At 32.6% G+C, this 24,759-nt stretch overlaps 3 protein-coding genes across 3 annotated transcripts; 2 read left to right on the top strand and 1 right to left on the bottom strand.

Moving 5' to 3' along the window:
- Positions 1-220: 220 nt before the first annotated feature.
- LOC123898696 (hevamine-A-like) lies at positions 221-1,160 on the bottom strand. The gene has a single exon (XM_045949711.1). It carries the CDS (start codon positions 1,158-1,160, stop codon positions 270-272), a length of 891 nt encoding a protein of 296 aa, XP_045805667.1. The 3' UTR covers positions 221-269.
- A 4,345-nt stretch (positions 1,161-5,505) lies between these two features.
- On the top strand, positions 5,506-6,963 carry LOC123895556 (protein ASPARTIC PROTEASE IN GUARD CELL 1-like). Its single transcript, XM_045945973.1, has 2 exons — positions 5,506-5,811; positions 5,878-6,963. Exons 1-2 carry the CDS (start codon positions 5,506-5,508, stop codon positions 6,961-6,963), a joined length of 1,392 nt encoding a protein of 463 aa, XP_045801929.1.
- A 656-nt stretch (positions 6,964-7,619) lies between these two features.
- On the top strand, positions 7,620-8,583 carry LOC123896096 (F-box/kelch-repeat protein At3g06240-like). Its single transcript, XM_045946536.1, has 2 exons — positions 7,620-7,755; positions 7,960-8,583. Exons 1-2 carry the CDS (start codon positions 7,723-7,725, stop codon positions 8,581-8,583), a joined length of 657 nt encoding a protein of 218 aa, XP_045802492.1. The 5' UTR covers positions 7,620-7,722.
- The last annotated feature ends 16,176 nt before the right edge of the window (positions 8,584-24,759 follow it).

Below are 24,759 nucleotides of genomic sequence, written 5' to 3'. Positions count from 1 at the left end.
CTATACTTGGAAAAAACATGGAGGACGTATAGATTAGTAGATAACATAGATATTGGTTTAGAGACTGAAAATGTCAAATTGGTTTCTAAATCAGTTGCTAACATTAACCATTTTCTGAATAATCAGTTGTAACAAAGACAAATATTTTGATTACTAAATCGATCGCTAAATAACGAATTTTTAATACATAATGGAAATACAAATAAAGTTACATCCTGAACTATATACACATATAATTCACATTCACAACATTAACAAGTAACTAGATTTCAAACATAGCTCTTAATGGAAGTACTATAACCACTAAGAACATCATAGTACCTAGACCACAACATAACACCACCATATTTATCAGAGCCCTTAATAGTTGGAAGCACAATTGAAGTAAGATTATCAATAGGTATAAATCCACTCCCGGCCGCCTCTAGCGAAGCCGGTAGCCCTAAAAATATCTTCTTAACGGGTATATCTAATGTCCACTTCTTCCATGCATCTTCAAAAGTACTAATTTCTCCGGAAATGTATTGACAAGAAGGATTATTATAGAATTGTACCCAAACATAATCAAAAAGTCCTGTTGTAAGTGCATTTCCTAACCAAGCATCAGGAAATGGACACTGGGGAGCTGCAGTTATGTAAATTTTTTTCCCATTATACCCTTTAAGGAACCTAGCAAGATCACTCCAGTGTTGGTTAGTCGAACCTCCTTCGATATCAAAATCGATGCCATCCAGAATAGCAGGGCCGAGAGGGCGAGATGTCGAGTTTCCGCCTAAGAAGTTATTCCAAAGGTAAGTAGCTACAAGGCTTGCTTGTTGTGTGGATTCAAGTGGGTAGCTACCTTTGTCTCCTCTTAAAGAGAGCAATACTTTGATGCCTTTGGATTGACAAAATTTGATGTCAGAGGATAGGGCAATGCAACCATTAGTACTCTTTGGATCACAATGACCAGCTAGGTTAATCATTGGAGTTTGAGTTGGGACAAAGGTTGGTAAGAAAGCCATGATCACATATTCATAGTTTCTTGTGGCACAAGTTTCAGCTAATGTGCCTTCATTGCCATTTTGGCCCCAATAGATTACAATCTTGCCAGCATTTAAACCATTTGCTAGTGCTAATAAGATTAAGGACAGGATTGAGATTTGTGATTTTAGTGACATTGCTGCTGATTAGGAAATAACTAAGGAATTAGTTTTAATGTTTCTATGATAAGAATTGTTGGTGTGGAGAGTGGCATTTATAAAGATTATTATATGTTTTAAACAACTTGAGAGAACATTAATTTCCACATAAAAGCGTGACTTCGCAGTCACTTAAGTAAAATGTTATAATAATAATTGATTGTGATTTCATGTATGCAATGTATTGGCATTATTACTGAGTCACATATGCGGGTACAATTAAAATAGAAGTCTAATGAAAAAGAGTGCAAACTAGACAAAAGAGAGATGTCAAGAAATTTGTATTTTCTTATCTTAATTAGAGCATATTGATATCATGGACTTATTTATTTGATAGTTGCCAGTTTTGGACTTCTCTATGCAAAAGAGTTATCACATATTCCTACTTTTGGTACACATATTATGTGGATATGTACCGGTGTACCGAACTGACTGTTCACCTTATTAGAACTCGACAACAAGAACTAATCATGCAAATAGCGAAAATGTATGGGACAAAAAATATATTAAAATTTAAATAGAGATTATTGTGAGAAGGTTGTATGTATATTTGTAGGAGCACAAATGTACATGCGAATTACCCTTTGATTGATTTTTAAGACACGTACAAATTTGTAGAGTTAAACCATGCTTCCGTTTGATTGATTTTATACTAACAATTGATCGATTCAAATGGTGTAGAATTTGGACATTTTAATCAAATGTTCACAACTTCAATTTTTATTCTTACATATAAAAAAAATCGGTTGAAAGAATAGAACTCATCTTGTGTATCTCCCATGTTTCCAACAAAGATTAGTCAACAAACAATTGTGGAAACTTCATGTATAGTAACAAAAAATTTGATTATTTTATGTAAGATATAGGATAAATATCAAATATATTAAATATATATTCATCGGCATGACACAAATGACGGGTCCGGTTAAGGTGCATAAGCCCAAGCTTATGCACCGTGCATAATTGCTATGCGCGCCCCCCCAACTGCTACGCGCCCCCCCATTTTCTAGCCCCCAATTTCTAGCGTGCCCCCCATATTGCTACGCGCGCCCCCCAACTGCTACGCCCTCCCCCCAATTGCTACGCGCCCCCCCCCCCCCATTTTCTAGCACCCCAATTTCTAGCCCCCCAATTTCTAGCGCACCCTCCCAGATTTTAGATTTCTAGCGCACCCCTCAGATTTTTTTTATCACGCTTTTAATTTTGATTGGTTGAATTTTATTTTATTTTATTGATTAGAGATAAATTTCAGAGTATTATGTATGGTTAATTATTTTAGTAGATAGTTTTAAACTAAAATCATGTCAAACCATCATCGCTGTAACCGCTGCAAGCTCTTCAATCTTCTTCGCTCTCGCTATCTTCGTTTTCCAATCGGAATCTTACAAATTGATTCTCTTGAATCAAACGAAAACGAGAACGAATTGCAATTTCTGAGATGAATCAGAATCGGAATCGGAGTTTTGCAATTTCTGAGATGAATTGGAATCGGAGTTCGTGAGAGAAGGTGTGAGTTCGTGAGAGAAGGTGAAGAAGATGAACAGTGATCGCGGATGAACAGTGATCACGTTTTCACTGTTTCGCGTAAGAGAAGATGAACAGTGAATTTTCGTTACAATTATTCTGAAAACCATTGTGCTGGTTAAATGGTTTCAGAGAGTTAAAAAGTGAAACCATTTGTATTATAAATTGGTTTTATGTGTTTATTGAAATCAATATTGTGTTTTTATGGTTTTAAAAATCCTGGAAACCATTATGCTGATTAAATGGTTTCAGAGAGTTAAAAAGTGAAACCATTTGTATTATAAAATGGTTTTATGTGTTTATTGAAATCAATATTGTGTTTTTATGGTTTTAAAAATCCTGGAAACCATTATGCTGGTTAAATGGTTTCAGAGAGTTAAAAAGTGAAACCATTTGTATTATAAAATGGTTTTATGTGTTTATTGAAATCAATATTGTGTTTTTAATATTGAATTTATTGTATTATTGAAATAATATTCCTTCATTATTATTACTATTACTGAACCAAATTAACATCTCAAGATTCTCTAACCAATAATCACTCAACAATTATAAAAAAAAATAAAAATTAATCACTCTACTTTGTCTCCATTCAGCAAAAACACAAATATTTTATCACTAAAAAAAACCTCATCACAAAAAGAAAAACCAAGCTACCCAATTCGATTCTAATTCATACGTTCTTCATTGCCGTTCAAATTCGACTCTGAGGGGTGCGCTAGAAATCTAAAAAAAAAAAAAAAACCTGGGGGGTGCGCTAGAAATTGGGGGGCTAGAAAATGGGGGGGGGGCGCGTAGCAATTGTGGGGAGGGCGTAACAGTTGGGGGGCGCGCGTAGCAATATGGGCTTTCAGGCCTAGTGGGCTAAAAATAAAAACAAAACGTGTGCATCAGCAGAAAGGGGGTGGGGATAGCGAGCCTTTGGGGGGGCTGGGGGGCGCGCGAGTAATTCTGGGCTTATGCACCATGCATAAACATCCCCTTATGCATATTAACTTTTGCCACAAATGACAACCAGAATCACAAAAAAAAAAAAAAAAAGCCTTTTGGGGGCTTTTATTTTGATTTTTTAGTCACACCCGATTTGGATAATAGTATTGTATAATTTTGTTCGCGGTCTCGTTGGATTTATAATAGGCAAGTGTTAGAACACATGACAGAAAAATATGTATAAAACAAATTTTGTTTTCCAGTTGGTTTTTGGAGGAGAGGGGAAAACTTACTTTCTCTATTTTTTAATTTTTTTTATCAAACTTTTCTTTTTTAAATCATGAACAGTATAAAATATTTTTCGAAATGATCTTAGTGTGATTAAATTATTATATATTAATCGTTAGTTGGTTCGGTGGCGATCACCGCTGAATTTGGTAAGGAGGACCATAGTTCGATCCTCAGTAACTGTGATCGGGAAGAGACTGTCAGGCTGGAACCACTTGATGCCAGAACTGACCTCGGAACCAGATTAGGCGATTCAGTGGGCCGGATAATGGTGGTGAAAACAAAAGAATATATATATATAAGGGAGGGATCAAATTACACCGGTGTAACATTTGAGTAATGTTACACCGCTCAATAACGCTTCAACGAATAATTTTTTTACAAAATTCACCGTTGGATTGAAATTTTATATCATTTAGATCATCCATGTTCAATTCTACAAAAATCTAAAATCGTTTGATATGTTATTGAGACCGATCAAGATTAACGCTTTATGTGTTTTTATTGAAAACCGTTAAGCTTGATCAATCTCAATAACATATCAAATGATTTTAGATTTTTATAGAATTGAACATGAATGATCTATACGATATAAATTTTCAATCCAACGGTGAATTTTGTAAAATTTGTATTCGTTGAAGCGTTATTGAGCGGTGTAACATTACTAAAATGTTATACCGGTGTAATTTGATCTCTCCCCATATATATATATATGATCATTTATCATGTGTTCTGCTTTAAATATTATATGAATTTTTATTGTCTTGTTTAATCCTTTATCTTTTAGAAAATTAAATGCAACATTTAAGTCTGTGCATAACACGTTAACTCAAAAAGATTTAACAAAAGTCAAACGTATTTTGTTCAAGATTTAGACTAAAAACATTTGACTTTTTGGATATTTTTCTATAGTATTTTGTTAAACATGAAGTGTTAATTAGTGCTCACTACAAGACAAAAACCTACACACAAAAAGACAAATATATATTGATAATAAGTTGATTCATATCTTGTAATAAAGACAAGAGTTCAACTTACGTTATCAAGATAAAATATTCATTGGTAAATAATATTTAACCATCTATATTAGCACTTTTTGAGCCTTGAGATTTGTTTTAATTCTAATGAGCTCTTAAGACACAACTCACCTAAACTTTCCTACATATGTAAAAAACCTACACAAGAAATTAGTGGAAATATTTATGTTATTGAAAATATTTAATTTTAACTATTAAATAAGGTGATATCAAAATGATCTATATATTGAATATTTATAGATATGCAAATGTATCATTAATAATTTGTTATTAAATATATAATTAATAGTAATAATCTATTCTAATGTTGAAGTCATATATTTATCCTTCTCAATTTACAGGATACACACAAAAATATATTTTATTTAATTATTTTAAAATATATATTATTTAAAAATTCTTTCTACTTTTTCCGGGTGTATATCGAAATTGTTATATTGAGTAAAATATCAAACTTTTTATTTAATGTGGTTGGATGCTTATATCAAAATTATTTGATTTCTATCACAAATTTCAAGAGCTCCTAGGAATATCAGAATAGAATCATGGCTCTAATTATGAACCAATTGTTTATTTTTCCATTCCTCATGAGTCTCTCACTTTTTTTCTCGCTTACTACTCCTTTTCATCATACTAGTAATGCTACTTCCTCCTCTGAATTCACAACCTCTATTTTCAACGTCACATCCGCAATTCATCAAATCCGTCAAGTCCTCCCCTTTCATCATCAAGAAGAAGAAGAAACACAATTTTCATCATTATCTTCTTCTTCTTCCTTTAAGCTCAAATTATACCCAATTGAATCTCTCTTTACTGCTCATCCTCAACACAAGCTGGACTATCGCAGTTTAGTCCTAACTCGACTCAAACATGACTCAACCCGAGTTAGTCGAATCCGATCAAAGATCCAGCCAGAGTTTTTATCGGGGGATGTTTTTACCGGCATAACACATGGAACCAATGATTACATAGTAAAAATTGGAGTGGGACGACCACCACAATTCTTCTACATGATTTTCGACATTGAAACTGATGTGACTTGGCTTCAATGTCAGCCATGTTTACATTGTTATGAACAACCCGATTCAATTTTTGACCCATCATTGTCCTCTTCTTACACCCTAATTTCATGCGAGACAAAACGTTGTAATCTACTTAAAAATTCTTCTTGTAGTGTTGACGGGTATTGTAAATACAAAATTAGCTACAACGACGATTCATATACTGCCGGTATTTTCGTAAATGAAACGATATCGTTTGAAAGCTCTGGATGGGTCAATAGGGTTTCATTAGGTTGTGGTCATTCAAACAAAGGTGCATTTGTGGGCTCTGCCGGAACATTTGGGCTGGGTCGCGGGCCTTTCTCGTTCCTATCTCGTATCAATGTATCATCAATGTCATATTGTTTGGTGGATCGTAATTGGGTATACTCATCGGCGACTTTGGAATTCAACTCCCCATCATCATCATCATATAATAATGATAATTCATTTAAAGCTAAGTTGTTGAAAAACCCTAAGATGGAGAGTTTATACTATGTGGGTTTCACTGGGGTTAGCGTGGGGAGTGAAAGGATCACCATTCCTAATTCAACGTTCACGATTGATCCATATGGAAATGGGGGAATGATTGTGAGTACGGGGACTATTATAACCCGGTTGGAGACTCAGGCTTATAATGCAGTACGCGATGCTTTTGTGGCGAAGACTCAACATTTGGAACGTGCAAAGGCGTTGTATCCATTTGACACATGTTATAGTTTGACGACTAAGAATACGATAGAGTTGCCGATGATGGGGTTTGAAGTGAACGACGGGAAAATGTGGTTATTGCCGAAGGAGAGTTATTTGTATGCGGTGGATAATAATGGAACTTTTTGCTTTGCTTTTGGGCCGTCGGAAGGTCCATTTTCGATTCTAGGTAGCTTTCAGCAATATGGGACTCGTGTCACTTTTGATCTTACTAACTCTATCATTTCTTTGCACACCCTCTATTGTAGTTAGACTATCCATTCATCGTAGAGGATCTGGTCTCCCCAATAAAATTGTCATGTATTAAATTGTTATAAAAATAAAAATATGCTTGTGAAAATCTTAAAAATTGAAAAAATAAAAGGAACTAATGGATAATCAATCCAATTAAGTATATATTCAATAATAACAAATATGTATTGAATAAAATGAACACATAAGCATAATTTTGTCAATTGTCTATATTTTGAAATCTCTTACCAATTGAGCTCACTAGGAAGGATTAATAAGAAGCCACCAGTTTAATTTGGTCCGGGTGTCAGTTCTGACATCAAGTAGTTTCAAACCCCTCTGATCGTAATTGCGGGGAATCGAACCGCGGTCCTCCCTACCGAGTTCAACACCAATCACCACTGAACCAACTAACGATTTGTATTGCCAATCGAATTTTCGCATGAGACGCAAATCAAATTTAATTTAATGTTTTTATATATAAGATAGAAAAAGAAAAAGTATCCACTTCACTTAAGTTAAGATGGTAGTAAAACAACTACGTTTGGTCTAGTGATGAATGATTTGAGTAATATAGGTCCTGAGTTCGATCCCTGACTTATTATAAATAAAAAAAATGAGAGTAGGACATTAAAATAATTAAATAACTAAATTTGATTCACAAAAGGAAAGAAAAAAAAAAAAGAAATTTTTTCATAATTTTCGATGGACATATGAAGGAGAAACCCTTTACCACTGCCAGCCACTTCTGTTATTGTGAAGCTGGAGAACTCTCTATCAATGGCTGCTGCAACTACAATTGAGAAGAAGAAGGTTAGTAGTAGTAACTATATACCTGATGACCTTTCCTTTTCTATTCTCTCTAAACTTCCTATTAAATCTCTTAAGCGTTTTTCTTGCGTTCGTAAATCATGGTCTCTTTTAATTCAAAACCCTAATTTCATGAATTTGTTCCGCAACAATCTCTTATCCAAATCTCATCCGCACTACCACGATTCCGGTCTCGTTGTAAACCAGTTTATGGGTCCTTCTGATTGGAACATTTATTTGCTTTCTGGAGATAAGTTTGAGAATAAAGTGAAATTGGATTTGCCACCTTCATTTCAAATTCCAAACATCGGCGTTGCTCCTATTCGTGTTCTTGGTTCTGCTATTAATGGCATTATTTGTATCTATGACCATCATGGAGTTCCAACAACTACTGTATTATGGAACCCTGTCACTGAGGAAATAATTCAGATACCTCTTGGTCATGCTGAGTTTATACCTGAGTTTACAACTCAAATTTTTCCTCATGGATATGGCTATGACCATATTGGAGATGACTATAAAATCATTCAACATGTGGATTATACTATGGTTAATGAAAATCCTTTGGACGATTTGGAAATGGAAGATGTTATGATGCCGGACCCATTCTGGGAGATATATAGTCTAAAAAGTAACTCATGGAGAAAAATTGATTTTGATATGCCAATGATTTACTGGATTTTTAATAGCGTCGCCTACTTCAATGGGACGTGTCATTGGTTGGGGGAAACAAACAAGGTGGTATCATTTGAATTGTGCAATGAGGCGTACTTTATTACACCTTCTCCCTTGGAAGAAGATACGCACGATATGGTTTTTGCCCTATTTTAGGTCGTTTATATGGTTTTTGGTCAATTTTGGTGTTTGTAGTTGTTTTTATGGTTTTTAGCCTATTGTAGGGTCGTTTAATAAGTTTTTGGCCAATTTTAGTGATTGTAGTCGATTTTATGGTTTTTGGCCTATTTTAGGGTCGTTTATATGGATTTTGGCCAATTTTTAGTGTTTGTAGTGGTTTTAATGTTTTTGGCCTATTTTAGGATCGTTCTGTAGTTTTTGGCCAATTTAAGTGTTTGTAGTCATTTTTCTGGGTTATGGCTAATTTTAGTGTTCGTAGTCGTTTTTATGGTTTTTGGCCTATTTTAGGGTCATTTTTATGGGTTATGGCCTATTTTAGTGTTCGTAGTCGTTTTTATGGTTTTTGGCCTATTTTAGGGTCGTTTATATGGATTTTGGCCAATTTTTAGTGTTTGTAGTGGTTTTAATGTTTTTGGCCTATTTTTGGATCGTTCTGTAGTTTTTGGCCAATTTAAGTGTTTGTAGTCATTTTTCTGGGTTATGGCCAATTTTAGTGTTCGTAGTCGTTTTTATGGTTTTTGGCCTATTTTAGGGTCGTTTATATGGATTTTGGCCAATTTTAGTGTTTGTAGTTGTTTTTTTTTATGGTTTTTGCCCTATTTTAGGTCGTTTATATGGGTTTTGGCCAATTTTAGTGTTTGTAGTCGTTTTTATGGTTTTTGGCCTATTTTAGGTCGTTTATATGGTTTTTGGCCATTTTTGGTGTTTGTAGTTGTTTTTATGGTTTTTGGCCTATTTTAGGTCGTTTATATGGTTTTTGGCCAATTTTAGTGTTTGTAGTCGTTTTTATGTTTGTAGTGGTTTTTAATGTTTTTGGCCTATTTTAGGTCGTTTATATGGTTTTTGTCCAATTTTAGTTTTTGTAGTTGTTTTTATTGTTTTTGGCCAATTTTAGTGTTTGTAGTCATTTTTATGGTTTTTGGCCTATTTTAGGTCGTTTATATGGTTTTTGGCCAATTTTAGTGTTTGTAGTGGTTTTTAATGTTTTTGGCCTATTTTATGTACGTTCTTTTGTTTTTGGCAATTTAGGTGTTTGTAGTCGTTTTTAAGGGTTATGGCCTATTTTAGTGTTCGTAGTCGTTTTTATGGTTTTTGGCCTATTTTAGGGTCGTTTATATGGATTTTGGCCAATTTTTAATGTTTGTAGTGGTTTTAATGTTTTTGGCCTATTTTAGGATCGTTATGTAGTTTTTGGCCAATTTAAGTGTTTGTAGTCATTTTTCTGGGTTATGGCTAATTTTAGTGTTCGTAGTCGTTTTTATGGTTTTTGGCCTATTTTAGGGTCGTTTATATGGATTTTGGCCAATTTTAGTGTTTGTAGTCATTTTTTATGGTTTTTGCCCTATTTTAGGTCGTTTATATGGTTTTTGGTCAATTTTGGTGTTTGTAGTTGTTTTTATGGTTTTTCGCCTATTTTAGGGTCGTTTAATAAGTTTTTGGCCAATTTTAGTGATTGTAGTCGTTTTTATGGTTTTTGGCCTATTTTAGGGTCGTTTATATAGTTTTTGGCCAATTTTAGTGTTTGTAGTCGTTTTTATTGTTTTTGGCCTATTTTAGGTCGTTTATATGGTTTTTGGCCAATTTTGGTGTTTGTAGTTGTTTTTATGGTTTTTGGCCTATTTTAGGTCGTTTATATGGTTTTTGGCAAATTTTAGTGTTTGTAGTCGTTTTTATGTTTGTAGTGGTTTTTAATGTTTTTGGCCTATTTTAGGTCGTTTATATGGTTTTTGTCCAATTTTAGTTTTTGTAGTTGTTTTTATTGTTTTTGGCCAATTTTAGTGTTTGTAGTCATTTTTATGGTTTTTGGCCTATTTTAGGTCGTTTATATGGTTTTTGGCCAATTTTAGTGTTTGTAGTAGTTTTTAATGTTTTTGGCCTATTTTATGTACGTTCTTTTGTTTTTGGCAATTTAGGTGTTTGTAGTCGTTTTTATGGGTTATGGCCTATTTTAGTGTTTGTAGTCGTTTTTATGGTTTTTGACCTACTTTAGGGTCGTTTATATGGATTTTGGCCAATTTTTAGTGTTTGTAGTGGTTTTAATGTTTTTGGCCTATTTTTGGATCGTTCTGTAGCTTTTGGTCAATTTAAGTGTTTGTAGTCATTTTTCTGGGTTATGGCCAATTTTAGTGTTCGTAGTCGTTTTTATGGTTTTTGGCCTATTTTAGGGTCGTTTATATGGATTTTTGCCAATTTTAGTGTTTGTAGTTGTTTTTTTATGGTTGTTGCCCTATTTTAGGTCGTTTATATGGATTTTGGCCAATTTTAGTGTTTGTAGTCGTTTTTATGGTTTTTGGCCTATTTTAGGTCGTTTATATGGTTTTTGGCCATTTTTGGTGTTTGTAGTTGTTTTTATGGTTTTTGGCCTATTTTAGGTCGTTTATATGGTTTTTGGCCAATTTTAGTGTTTGTAGTCGTTTTTATGTTTGTAGTGGTTTTTAATGTTTTTGGCCTATTTTAGGTCGTTTATATGGTTTTTGTCCAATTTTAGTTTTTGTAGTTGTTTTTATTGTTTTTGGCCAATTTTAGTGTTTGTAGTCATTTTTATGGTTTTTGGCCTATTTTAGGTCGTTTATATGGTTTTTGGCCATTTTTGGTGTTTGTAGTTGTTTTTATGGTTTTTGGCCTATTTTAGGTCGTTTATATGGTTTTTGGCCAATTTTAGTGTTTGTAGTCGTTTTTATGTTTGTAGTGGTTTTTAATGTTTTTGGCCTATTTTAGGTCGTTTATATGGTTTTTGTCCAATTTTAGTTTTTGTAGTTGTTTTTATTGTTTTTGGCCAATTTTAGTGTTTGTAGTCATTTTTATGGTTTTTGGCCTATTTTAGGTCGTTTATATGGTTTTTGGCCAATTTTAGTGTTTGTAGTGGTTTTTAATGTTTTTGGCCTATTTTATGTACGTTCTTTTGTTTTTGGCAATTTAGGTGTTTGTAGTCGTTTTTATGGGTTATGGCCTATTTTAGTGTTCGTAGTCGTTTTTATGGTTTTTGGCCTATTTTAGGGTCGTTTATATGGATTTTGGCCAATTTTTAGTGTTTGTAGTGGTTTTAATGTTTTTGGCCTATTTTAGGATCGTTATGTAGTTTTTGGCCAATTTAAGTGTTTGTAGTCATTTTTCTGGGTTATGGCTAATTTTAGTGTTCGTAGTCGTTTTTATGGTTTTTGGCCTATTTTAGGGTCGTTTATATGGATTTTGGCCAATTTTTAGTGTTTGTAGTGGTTTTAATGTTTTTGGCCTATTTTTGGATCGTTCTGTAGTTTTTGGCCAATTTAAGTGTTTGTAGTCATTTTTCTGGGTTATGGCTAATTTTAGTGTTCGTAGTCGTTTTTATGGTTTTTGGCCTATTTTAGGGTCGTTTATATGGATTTTGGCCAATTTTAGTGTTTGTAGTCGTTTTTTATGGTTTTTGCCCTATTTTAGGTCGTTTATATGGTTTTTGGCCAATTTTGGTGTTTGTAGTTGTTTTTATGGTTTTTCGCCTATTTTAGGGTCGTTTAATAAGTTTTTGGCCAATTTTAGTGATTGTAGTCGTTTTTATGGTTTTTGGCCTATTTTAGGGTCGTTTATATAGTTTTTGGCCAATTTTAGTGTTTGTAGTCGTTTTTATTGTTTTTGGCCTATTTTAGGTCGTTTATATGGTTTTTGGCCAATTTTGGTGTTTGTAGTTGTTTTTATGGTTTTTGGCCTATTTTAGGTCGTTTATATGGTTTTTGGCCAATTTTAGTGTTTGTAGTCGTTTTTATGTTTGTAGTGGTTTTTAATGTTTTTGGCCTATTTTAGGTCGTTTATATGGTTTTTGTCCAATTTTAGTTTTTGTAGTTGTTTTTATTGTTTTTGGCCATTTTTAGTGTTTGTAGTCATTTTTATGGTTTTTGGCCTATTTTAGGTCGTTTATATGGTTTTTGGCCAATTTTAGTGTTTGTAGTGGTTTTTAATGTTTTTGGCCTATTTTATGTACGTTTTTTTGTTTTTGGCAATTTAGGTGTTTGTAGTCGTTTTTATGGGTTATGGCCTATTTTAGTGTTCGTAGTCGTTTTTATGGTTTTTGGCCTATTTTAGGGTCGTTTATATGGATTTTGGCCAATTTTTAGTGTTTGTAGTTGTTTTTTATGGTTTTTGCCCTATTTTAAGTCGTTTATATGGTTTTTGGCCAATGTTGGTGTGTGTAGTTGTTTTTATGGTTTTTCGCCTATTTTAGGGTCGTTTAATAAGTTTTTGGCCAATTTTATGGATTGTAGTTGTTTTTATGGTTTTTGGCCTATTTTAGGGTCGTTTATATAGTTTTTGGCCAATTTTAGTGTTTGTAGTCGTTTTTATGGTTTTTGGCCTATTTTAGGTCGTTTTTCTGGGTTTTGGCCAATTTTGGTGTTTGTAGTTGTTTTATGGTTTTTGGCCTATTTTAGGTCGTTTATATGGTTTTTGGCCAATTTTAGTGTTTGTAGTGGTTTTTAATGTTTTTGGCCTATTTTATGTACGTTCTTTTGTTTTTGGCAATTTAGGTGTTTGTAGTCGTTTTTATGGGTTATGGCCTATTTTAGTGTTCGTAGTCGTTTTTATGGTTTTTGGCCTATTTTAGGGTCGTTTATATGGATTTTGGCCAATTTTTAGTGTTTGTAGTGGTTTTAATGTTTTTGGCCTATTTTAGGATCGTTATGTAGTTTTTGGCCAATTTAAGTGTTTGTAGTCATTTTTCTGGGTTATGGCTAATTTTAGTGTTCGTAGTCGTTTTTATGGTTTTTGGCCTATTTTAGGGTCGTTTATATGGATTTTGGCCAATTTTTAGTGTTTGTAGTGGTTTTAATGTTTTTGGCCTATTTTTGGATCGTTCTGTAGTTTTTGGCCAATTTAAGTGTTTGTAGTCATTTTTCTGGGTTATGGCTAATTTTAGTGTTCGTAGTCGTTTTTATGGTTTTTGGCCTATTTTAGGGTCGTTTATATGGATTTTGGCCAATTTTAGTGTTTGTAGTCGTTTTTTATGGTTTTTGCCCTATTTTAGGTCGTTTATATGGTTTTTGGCCAATTTTGGTGTTTGTAGTTGTTTTTATGGTTTTTCGCCTATTTTAGGGTCGTTTAATAAGTTTTTAGCCAATTTTAGTGATTGTAGTCGTTTTTATGGTTTTTGGCCTATTTTAGGGTCGTTTATATAGTTTTTGGCCAATTTTAGTGTTTGTAGTCGTTTTTATTGTTTTTGGCCTATTTTAGGTCGTTTATATGGTTTTTGGCCAATTTTGGTGTTTGTAGTTGTTTTTATGGTTTTTGGCCTATTTTAGGTCGTTTATATGGTTTTTGGCCAATTTTAGTGTTTGTAGTCGTTTTTATGTTTGTAGTGGTTTTTAATGTTTTTGGCCTATTTTAGGTCGTTTATATGGTTTTTGTCCAATTTTAGTTTTTGTAGTTGTTTTTATTGTTTTTGGCCATTTTTAGTGTTTGTAGTCATTTTTATGGTTTTTGGCCTATTTTAGGTCGTTTATATGGTTTTTGGCAAATTTTAGTGTTTGTAGTGGTTTTTAATGTTTTTGGCCTATTTTATGTACGTTTTTTTGTTTTTGGCAATTTAGGTGTTTGTAGTCGTTTTTATGGGTTATGGCCTATTTTAGTGTTCGTAGTCGTTTTTATGGTTTTTGGCCTATTTTAGGGTCGTTTATATGGATTTTGGCCAATTTTTAGTGTTTGTAGTTGTTTTTTATGGTTTTTGCCCTATTTTAGGTCGTTTATATAGTTTTTGGCCAATGTTGGTGTGTGTAGTTGTTTTTATGGTTTTTCGCCTATTTTAGGGTCGTTTAATAAGTTTTTGGCCAATTTTATTGATTGTAGTTGTTTTTATGGTTTTTGGCCTATTTTAGGGTCGTTTATATAGTTTTTGGCCAATTTTAGTGTTTGTAGTCGTTTTTATGGTTTTTGGCCTATTTTAGGTCGTTTTTCTGGGTTTTGGCCAATTTTGGTGTTTGTAGTTGTTTTATGGTTTTTGGCCTATTTTAGGTCGTTTATATGGTTTTTGGCCAATTTTAGTGTTTGTAGTGGTTTTTAATGTTTTTTGCCTATTTTATGTACGTTCTTTTGTTTTTGGCCAATTTAAGTGTTTGTAGTCGTTTTTATGGGTTATGGCCTATTTTAGTGTTCGTAGTCGTTTTTATGGTTTTTGGCCTATTTTAGGGTCGTTTATATGGTTTTTGGCCAATTTTAGTGTTTGTAGTCGTTTATATGGATTTTGGCCAATTTTTAGTGTTTGTAGTGGTTTTAATGTTTTTGGCCTATTTTAGGATCGTTCTGTAGTTTTTGGCCAATTTAAGTGTTTGTAGTCATTTTTCTGGGTTATGGCCAATTTTAGTGTTCGTAGTCGTTTTTATGGTTTTTGGCCAATTTTAGGGTCGTTTATATGGATTTTGGCCAATTTTAGTGTTTGTAGTCATTTTTTATGGTTTTTGCCCTATTTTAGGTCGTTTATATGGTTTTTGGCCAATGTTGGTGTGTGTAGTTGTTTTTATGGTTTTTAGCCTATTGTAGGGTCGTTTAATAAGTTTTTGGCCAATTTTAGTGATTGTAGTCATTTTTATGGTTTTTGGCCTATTTTAGGGTCGCTTATATAGTTTTTGGCCAATTTTAGTGTTTGTAGTCGTTTTTATGGTTTTTGGCCTATTTTAGGTCGTTTATATGGTTTTTGGCCAATTTTGGTGTTTGTAGTTGTTTTTATGGTTTTTGGCCTATTTTAGGTCGTTTATATGGTTTTTGGCCAATTTTAGTGTTTGTAGTCGTTTTTATGTTTGTAGTGGTTTTTAATGTTTTTGGCCTATTTTAGGTCGTTTATATGGTTTTTGTCCAATTTTAGTTTTTGTAGTTGTTTTTAATGTTTTTGGCCTATTTTATGTACGTTTTTTTGTTTTTGGCAATTTAGGTGTTTGTAGTCGTTTTTATGGGTTATGGCCTATTTTAGTGTTCGTAGTCGTTTTTATGGTTTTTGGCCTATTTTAGGGTCGTTTATATGGATTTTGGCCAATTTTTAGTGTTTGTAGTTGTTTTTTTATGGTTTTTGCCCTATTTTAGGTCGTTTATATGGTTTTTGGCCAATTTTGGTGTGTGTAGTTGTTTTTATGGTTTTTCGCCTATTTTAGGGTCGTTTAATAAGTTTTTGGCCAATTTTATTGATTGTAGTTGTTTTTATGGTTTTTGGCCAATTTTAGTGTTTGTAGTCGTTTTTATGGTTTTTGGCCTATTTTAGGTCGTTTATACGGTTTTTGGCCAATTTTGGTGTTTGTAGTTGTTTTTATGGTTTTTGGCCTATTTTAGGTCGTTTATATGGTTTTTGGCCAATTTTAGTGTTTGTAGTCGTTTTTATGTTTGTAGTGGTTTTTAATGTTTTTGGCCTATTTTAGGTCGTTTATATGGTTTTTGTCCAATTTTAGTTTTTGTAGTTGTTTTTATTGTTTTTGGCCATTTTTAGTGTTTGTAGTCATTTTTATGGTTTTTGGCCTATTTTAGGTCGTTTATATGGTTTTTGGCAAATTTTAGTGTTTGTAGTGGTTTTTAATGTTTTTGGCCTATTTTATGTACGTTTTTTTGTTTTTGGCAATTTAGGTGTTTGTAGTCGTTTTTATGGGTTATGGCCTATTTTAGTGTTCGTAGTCGTTTTTATGGTTTTTGGCCTATTTTAGGGTCGTTTATATGGATTTTGGCCAATTTTTAGTGTTTGTAGTTGTTTTTTATGGTTTTTGCCCTATTTTAGGTCGTTTATATAGTTTTTGGCCAATGTTGGTGTGTGTAGTTGTTTTTATGGTTTTTCGCCTATTTTAGGGTCGTTTAATAAGTTTTTGGCCAATTTTATTGATTGTAGTTGTTTTTATGGTTTTTGGCCTATTTTAGGGTCGTTTATATAGTTTTTGGCCAATTTTAGTGTTTGTAGTCGTTTTTATGGTTTTTGGCCTATTTTAGGTCGTTTTTCTGGGTTTTGGCCAATTTTGGTGTTTGTAGTTGTTTTATGGTTTTTGGCCTATTTTAGGTCGTTTATATGGTTTTTGGCCAATTTTAGTGTTTGTAGTGGTTTTTAATGTTTTTTGCCTATTTTATGTACGTTCTTTTGTTTTTGGCCAATTTAAGTGTTTGTAGTCGTTTTTATGGGTTATGGCCTATTTTAGTGTTCGTAGTCGTTTTTATGGTTTTTGGCCTATTTTAGGGTCGTTTATATGGTTTTTGGCCAATTTTAGTGTTTGTAGTCGTTTATATGGATTTTGGCCAATTTTTAGTGTTTGTAGTGGTTTTAATGTTTTTGGCCTATTTTAGGATCGTTCTGTAGTTTTTGGCCAATTTAAGTGTTTGTAGTCATTTTTCTGGGTTATGGCCAATTTTAGTGTTCGTAGTCGTTTTTATGGTTTTTGGCCAATTTTAGGGTCGTTTATATGGATTTTGGCCAATTTTAGTGTTTGTAGTCATTTTTTATGGTTTTTGCCCTATTTTAGGTCGTTTATATGGTTTTTGGCCAATGTTGGTGTGTGTAGTTGTTTTTATGGTTTTTAGCCTATTGTAGGGTCGTTTAATAAGTTTTTGGCCAATTTTAGTGATTGTAGTCGTTTTTATGGTTTTTGGCCTATTTTAGGGTCGCTTATATAGTTTTTGGCCAATTTTAGTGTTTGTAGTCGTTTTTATGGTTTTTGGCCTATTTTAGGTCGTTTATATGGTTTTTGGCCAATTTTGGTGTTTGTAGTTGTTTTTATGGTTTTTGGCCTATTTTAGGTCGTTTATATGGTTTTTGGCCAATTTTAGTGTTTGTAGTCGTTTTTATGTTTGTAGTGGTTTTTAATGTTTTTGGCCTATTTTAGGTCGTTTATATGGTTTTTGTCCAATTTTAGTTTTTGTAGTTGTTTTTAATGTTTTTGGCCTATTTTATGTACGTTTTTTTGTTTTTTGGCAATTTAGGTGTTTGTAGTCGTTTTTATGGGTTATGGCCTATTTTAGTGTTCGTAGTCGTTTTTATGGTTTTTTGCCTATTTTAGGGTCGTTTATATGGATTTTGGCCAATTTTTAGTGTTTGTAGTTGTTTTTTATGGTTTTTGCCCTATTTTAGGTCGTTTATATGGTTTTTGGCCAATTTTGGTGTGTGTAGTTGTTTTTATGGTTTTTCGCCTATTTTAGGGTCGTTTAATAAGTTTTTGGCCAATTTTATTGATTGTAGTTGTTTTTATGGTTTTTGGCCAATTTTAGTGTTTGTAGTCGTTTTTATGGTTTTTGGCCTATTTTAGGTCGTTTATACGGTTTTTGGCCAATTTTGGTGTTTGTAGTTGCTTTTATGGTTTTTGGCCTATTTTAGGTCGTTTATATGGTTTTTGGCCAATTTTAGTGTTTGTAGTCGTTTTTATGTTTGTAGTGGTTTTTAATATTTTTGGCCTATTTTAGGTCGTTTATATGGTTTTTGTCCAATTTTAGTTTTTGTAGTTGTTTTTATTGTTGGCCAATTTTAGTGTTTGTAGTCATTTTTGTGGTTTTTGGCCTATTTTAGGTCGTTTATATGGTTTTTGGCCAATTTTAGTGTTTGTAGTGGTTTTTAATGTTTTTTGCCTATTTTATGTACGTTCTTTTGTTTTTGGCCAATTTAAGTGTTTGTAGTCGTTTTTATGGGTTATGGCCTATTTTAGTGTTCGTAGTCGTTTTTATGGTTTTTGGCCTATTTTAGGGTCGTTTATATGGTTTTTGGCCAATTTTAGTGTTTGTAGTCGTTTATATGGATTTTGGCCAATTTTTAGTGTTTGTAGTGGTTTTAATGTTTTTGGCCTATTTTAGGATCGTTCTGTAGTTTTTGGCCAATTTAAGTGTTTGTAGTCATTTTTCTGGGTTATGGCCAATTTTAGTGTTCGTAGTCGTTTTTATGGTTTTTGCCCTATTTTAGGTCGTTTATATGGTTTTTGGCCAATTTTGGTGTTTGTAGTTGTTTTTATGGTTTTTAGCCTATTGTAGGGTCGTTTAATAAGTTTTTGGCCAATTTTAGTGATTGTAGTCGATTTTATGGTTTTTGGCCTATTTTAGGGTCGTTTATATGGATTTTGGCCAATTTTTAGTGTTTGTAGTGGTTTTAATGTTTTTGGCCTATTTTAGGATCGTTCTGTAGTTTTTGGCCAATTTAAGTGTTTGTAGTCATTTTTCTGGGTTATGGCTAATTTTAGTGTTCGTAGTCGTTTTTATGGTTTTTGGCCTATTTTAGGGTCGTTTATATGGATTTTGGCCAATTTTAGTGTTTGTAGTCGTTTTTTATGGTTTTTGCCCTATTTTAGGTCGTTTATATGGTTTTTGGCCAATTTTAGTGTTTGTAGTCATTTTTCTGGGTTATGGCTAATTTTAGTGTTCGTAGTCGTTTTTATGGTTTTTGGCCTATTTTAGGGTCGTCTATATGGATTTTGGCCAATTTTAGTGTTTGTAGTCGTTTTTTATGGTTTTTGCCCTATTTTAGGTCGTTTATATGGTTTTTGGCCAATTTTGGTGTTTGTAGTTGTTTTTATGGTTTTTCGCCTATTTTAGGGTCGTTTAATAAGTTTTTAGCCAATTTTAGTGATTGTAGTCGTTTTTATGGTTTTTTGGCCTATTTTAGGGTCGTTTATATAGTTTTTGGCCAATTTTAGTGTTTGTAGTCGTTTTTATTGTTTTTGGCCTATTTTAGGTCGTTTATATGGTTTTTGGCCAATTTTGGTGTTTGTAGTTGTTTTTATGGTTTTTGGCCTATTTTAGGTCGTTTATATGGTTTTTGGCCAATTTTAGTGTTTGTAGTCGTTTTTATGTTTGTAGTGGTTTTTAATGTTTTTGGCCTATTTTAGGTCGTTTATATGGTTTTTGTCCAATTTTAGTTTTTGTAGTTGTTTTTATTGTTTTTGGCCATTTTTAGTGTTTGTAGTCATTTTTATGGTTTTTTGGCCTATTTTAGGTCGTTTATATGGTTTTTGGCAAATTTTAGTGTTTGTAGTGGTTTTTAATGTTTTTGGCCTATTTTATGTACGTTTTTTTGTTTTTGGCAATTTAGGTGTTTGTAGTCGTTTTTATGGGTTATGGCCTATTTTAGTGTTCGTAGTCGTTTTTATGGTTTTTGGCCTATTTTAGGGTCGTTTATATGGATTTTGGCCAATTTTTAGTGTTTGTAGTTGTTTTTTATGGTTTTTGCCCTATTTTAGGTCGTTTATATAGTTTTTGGCCAATGTTGGTGTGTGTAGTTGTTTTTATGGTTTTTCGCCTATTTTAGGGTCGTTTAATAAGTTTTTGGCCAATTTTATTGATTGTAGTTGTTTTTATGGTTTTTGGCCTATTTTAGGGTCGTTTATATAGTTTTTGGCCAATTTTAGTGTTTGTAGTCGTTTTTATGGTTTTTGGCCTATTTTAGGTCGTTTTTCTGGGTTTTGGCCAATTTTGGTGTTTGTAGTTGTTTTATGGTTTTTGGCTTATTTTAGGTCGTTTATATGGTTTTTGGCCAATTTTAGTGTTTGTAGTGGTTTTTAATGTTTTTTGCCTATTTTATGTACGTTCTTTTGTTTTTGGCCAATTTAAGTGTTTGTAGTCGTTTTTATGGGTTATGGCCTATTTTAGTGTTCGTAGTCGTTTTTATGGTTTTTGGCCTATTTTAGGGTCGTTTATATTGTTTTTGGCCAATTTTAGTGTTTGTAGTCGTTTATATGGATTTTGGCCAATTTTTAGTGTTTGTAGTGGTTTTAATGTTTTTGGCCTATTTTAGGATCGTTCTGTAGTTTTTGGCCAATTTAAGTGTTTGTAGTCATTTTTCTGGGTTATGGCTAATTTTAGTGTTCGTAGTCGTTTTTATGGTTTTTGGCCTATTTTAGGGTCGTTTATATGGATTTTGGCCAATTTTAGTGTTTGTAGTCGTTTTTTATGGTTTTTGCCCTATTTTAGGTCGTTTATATGGTTTTTGGCCAATTTTGGTGTTTGTAGTTGTTTTATGGTTTTTCGCCTATTTTAGGGTCGTTTAATAAGTTTTTAGCCAATTTTAGTGATTGTAGTCGTTTTTATGGTTTTTGGCCTATTTTAGGGTCGTTTATATAGTTTTTGGCCAATTTTAGTGTTTGTAGTCGTTTTTATTGTTTTTGGCCTATTTTAGGTCGTTTATATGGTTTTTGGCCAATTTTGGTGTTTGTAGTTGTTTTTATGGTTTTTGGCCTATTTTAGGTCGTTTATATGGTTTTTGGCCAATTTTAGTGTTTGTAGTCGTTTTTATGTTTGTAGTGGTTTTTAATGTTTTTGGCCTATTTTAGGTCGTTTATATGGTTTTTGTCCAATTTTAGTTTTTGTAGTTGTTTTTATTGTTTTTGGCCATTTTTAGTGTTTGTAGTCATTTTTATGGTTTTTGGCCTATTTTATTTCGTTTATATGGTTTTTGGCAAATTTTAGTGTTTGTAGTGGTTTTTAATGTTTTTGGCCTATTTTATGTACGTTTTTTTGTTTTTGGCAATTTAGGTGTTTGTAGTCGTTTTTATGGGTTATGGCCTATTTTAGTGTTCGTAGTCGTTTTTATGGTTTTTTGGCCTATTTTAGGGTCGTTTATATGGATTTTGGCCAATTTTTAGTGTTTGTAGTTGTTTTTTATGGTTTTTGCCCTATTTTAGGTCGTTTATATAGTTTTTGGCCAATGTTGGTGTGTGTAGTTGTTTTTATGGTTTTTCGCCTATTTTAGGGTCGTTTAATAAGTTTTTGGCCAATTTTATTGATTGTAGTTGTTTTTATAGTTTTTGGCCTATTTTAGGGTCGTTTATATAGTTTTTGGCCAATTTTAGTGTTTGTAGTCGTTTTTATGGTTTTTGGCCTATTTTAGGTCGTTTTTCTGGGTTTTGGCCAATTTTGGTGTTTGTAGTTGTTTTATGGTTTTTGGCCTATTTTAGGTCGTTTATATGGTTTTTGGCCAATTTTAGTGTTTGTAGTGGTTTTTAATGTTTTTTGCCTATTTTATGTACGTTCTTTTGTTTTTGGCCAATTTAAGTGTTTGTAGTCGTTTTTATGGGTTATGGCCTATTTTAGTGTTCGTAGTCGTTTTTATGGTTTTTGGCCTATTTTAGGGTCGTTTATATGGTTTTTGGCCAATTTTAGTGTTTGTAGTCGTTTATATGGATTTTGGCCAATTTTTAGTGTTTGTAGTGGTTTTAATGTTTTTGGCCTATTTTAGGATCGTTCTGTAGTTTTTGGCCAATTTAAGTGTTTGTAGTCATTTTTCTGGGTTATGGCCAATTTTAGTGTTCGTAGTCGTTTTTATGGTTTTTGGCCAATTTTAGGGTCGTTTATATGGATTTTGGCCAATTTTAGTGTTTGTAGTCATTTTTTATGGTTTTTGCCCTATTTTAGGTCGTTTATATGGTTTTTGGCCAATGTTGGTGTGTGTAGTTGTTTTTATGGTTTTTAGCCTATTGTAGGGTCGTTTAATAAGTTTTTGGCCAATTTTAGTGATTGTAGTCATTTTTATGGTTTTTGGCCTATTTTAGGGTCGCTTATATAGTTTTTGGCCAATTTTAGTGTTTGTAGTCGTTTTTATGGTTTTTGGCCTATTTTAGGTCGTTTATATGGTTTTTGGCCAATTTTGGTGTTTGTAGTTGTTTTTATGGTTTTTGGCCTATTTTAGGTCGTTTATATGGTTTTTGGCCAATTTTAGTGTTTGTAGTCGTTTTTATGTTTGTAGTGGTTTTTAATGTTTTTGGCCTATTTTAGGTCGTTTATATGGTTTTTGTCCAATTTTAGTTTTTGTAGTTGTTTTTAATGTTTTTGGCCTATTTTATGTACGTTTTTTTGTTTTTGGCAATTTAGGTGTTTGTAGTCGTTTTTATGGGTTATGGCCTATTTAGTGTTCGTAGTCGTTTTTATGGTTTTTGGCCTATTTTAGGGTCGTTTATATGGATTTTGGCCAATTTTTAGTGTTTGTAGTTGTTTTTTATGGTTTTTGCCCTATTTTAGGTCGTTTATATGGTTTTTGGCCAATTTTGGTGTGTGTAGTTGTTTTTATGGTTTTTCGCCTATTTTAGGGTCGTTTAATAAGTTTTTGGCCAATTTTATTGATTGTAGTTGTTTTTATGGTTTTTGGCCAATTTTAGTGTTTGTAGTCGTTTTTATGGTTTTTGGCCTATTTTAGGTCGTTTTATACGGTTTTTGGCCAATTTTGGTGTTTGTAGTTGCTTTTATGGTTTTTGGCCTATTTTAGGGTCGTTTATATGGTTTTTGGCCAATTTTAGTGTTTGTAGTCGTTTTTATGTTTGTAGTGGTTTTTAATATTTTTGGCCTATTTTAGGTCGTTTATATGGTTTTTGTCCAATTTTAGTTTTTGTAGTTGTTTTTATTGTTGGCCAATTTTAGTGTTTGTAGTCATTTTTGTGGTTTTTGGCCTATTTTAGGTCGTTTATATGGTTTTTGGCCAATTTTAGTGTTTGTAGTGGTTTTTAATGTTTTTTGCCTATTTTATGTACGTTCTTTTGTTTTTGGCCAATTTAAGTGTTTGTAGTCGTTTTTATGGGTTATGGCCTATTTTAGTGTTCGTAGTCGTTTTTATGGTTTTTGGCCTATTTTAGGGTCGTTTATATGGTTTTTGGCCAATTTTAGTGTTTGTAGTCGTTTATATGGATTTTGGCCAATTTTTAGTGTTTGTAGTGGTTTTAATGTTTTTGGCCTATTTTAGGATCGTTCTGTAGTTTTTGGCCAATTTAAGTGTTTGTAGTCATTTTTCTGGGTTATGGCCAATTTTAGTGTTCGTAGTCGTTTTTATGGTTTTTGCCCTATTTTAGGTCGTTTATATGGTTTTTGGCCAATTTTGGTGTTTGTAGTTGTTTTTATGGTTTTTAGCCTATTGTAGGGTCGTTTAATAAGTTTTTGGCCAATTTTAGTGATTGTAGTCGATTTTATGGTTTTTGGCCTATTTTAGGGTCGTTTATATGGATTTTGGCCAATTTTTAGTGTTTGTAGTGGTTTTAATGTTTTTGGCCTATTTTAGGATCGTTCTGTAGTTTTTGGCCAATTTAAGTGTTTGTAGTCATTTTTCTGGGTTATGGCTAATTTTAGTGTTCGTAGTCGTTTTTATGGTTTTTGGCCTATTTTAGGGTCGTTTATATGGATTTTGGCCAATTTTAGTGTTTGTAGTCGTTTTTTATGGTTTTTGCCCTATTTTAGGTCGTTTATATGGTTTTTGGCCAATTTTAGTGTTTGTAGTCATTTTTCTGGGTTATGGCTAATTTTAGTGTTCGTAGTCGTTTTTATGGTTTTTGGCCTATTTTAGGGTCGTTTATATGGATTTTGGCCAATTTTAGTGTTTGTAGTCGTTTTTTATGGTTTTTGCCCTATTTTAGGTCGTTTATATGGTTTTTGGCCAATTTTGGTGTTTGTAGTTGTTTTTATGGTTTTTCGCCTATTTTAGGGTCGTTTAATAAGTTTTTAGCCAATTTTAGTGATTGTAGTCGTTTTTATGGTTTTTGGCCTATTTTAGGGTCGTTTATATAGTTTTTGGCCAATTTTAGTGTTTGTAGTCGTTTTTATTGTTTTTGGCCTATTTTAGGTCGTTTATATGGTTTTTGGCCAATTTTGGTGTTTGTAGTTGTTTTTTATGGTTTTTGGCCTATTTTAGGTCGTTTATATGGTTTTTGGCCAATTTTAGTGTTTGTAGTCGTTTTTATGTTTGTAGTGGTTTTTAATGTTTTTGGCCTATTTTAGGTCGTTTATATGGTTTTTGTCCAATTTTAGTTTTTGTAGTTGTTTTTATTGTTTTTGGCCATTTTTAGTGTTTGTAGTCATTTTTATGGTTTTTGGCCTATTTTAGGTCGTTTATATGGTTTTTGGCAAATTTTAGTGTTTGTAGTGGTTTTTAATGTTTTTGGCCTATTTTATGTACGTTTTTTGTTTTTGGCAATTTAGGTGTTTGTAGTCGTTTTTATGGGTTATGGCCTATTTTAGTGTTCGTAGTCGTTTTTATGGTTTTTGGCCTATTTTAGGGTCGTTTATATGGATTTTGGCCAATTTTTAGTGTTTGTAGTTGTTTTTTATGGTTTTTGCCCTATTTTAGGTCGTTTATATAGTTTTTGGCCAATGTTGGTGTGTGTAGTTGTTTTTATGGTTTTTCGCCTATTTTAGGGTCGTTTAATAAGTTTTTGGCCAATTTTATTGATTGTAGTTGTTTTTATGGTTTTTGGCCTATTTTAGGGTCGTTTATAT

The sequence above is a fragment of the Trifolium pratense genome, linkage group LG7 (assembly GCF_020283565.1).
Source record: "Trifolium pratense cultivar HEN17-A07 linkage group LG7, ARS_RC_1.1, whole genome shotgun sequence".
Classification (NCBI taxonomy): Eukaryota; Viridiplantae; Streptophyta; class Magnoliopsida; order Fabales; family Fabaceae; genus Trifolium; species Trifolium pratense.
Note: the sequence above shows the minus strand (reverse complement) of the source record. Positions and strands in the feature narration are given on the sequence as shown.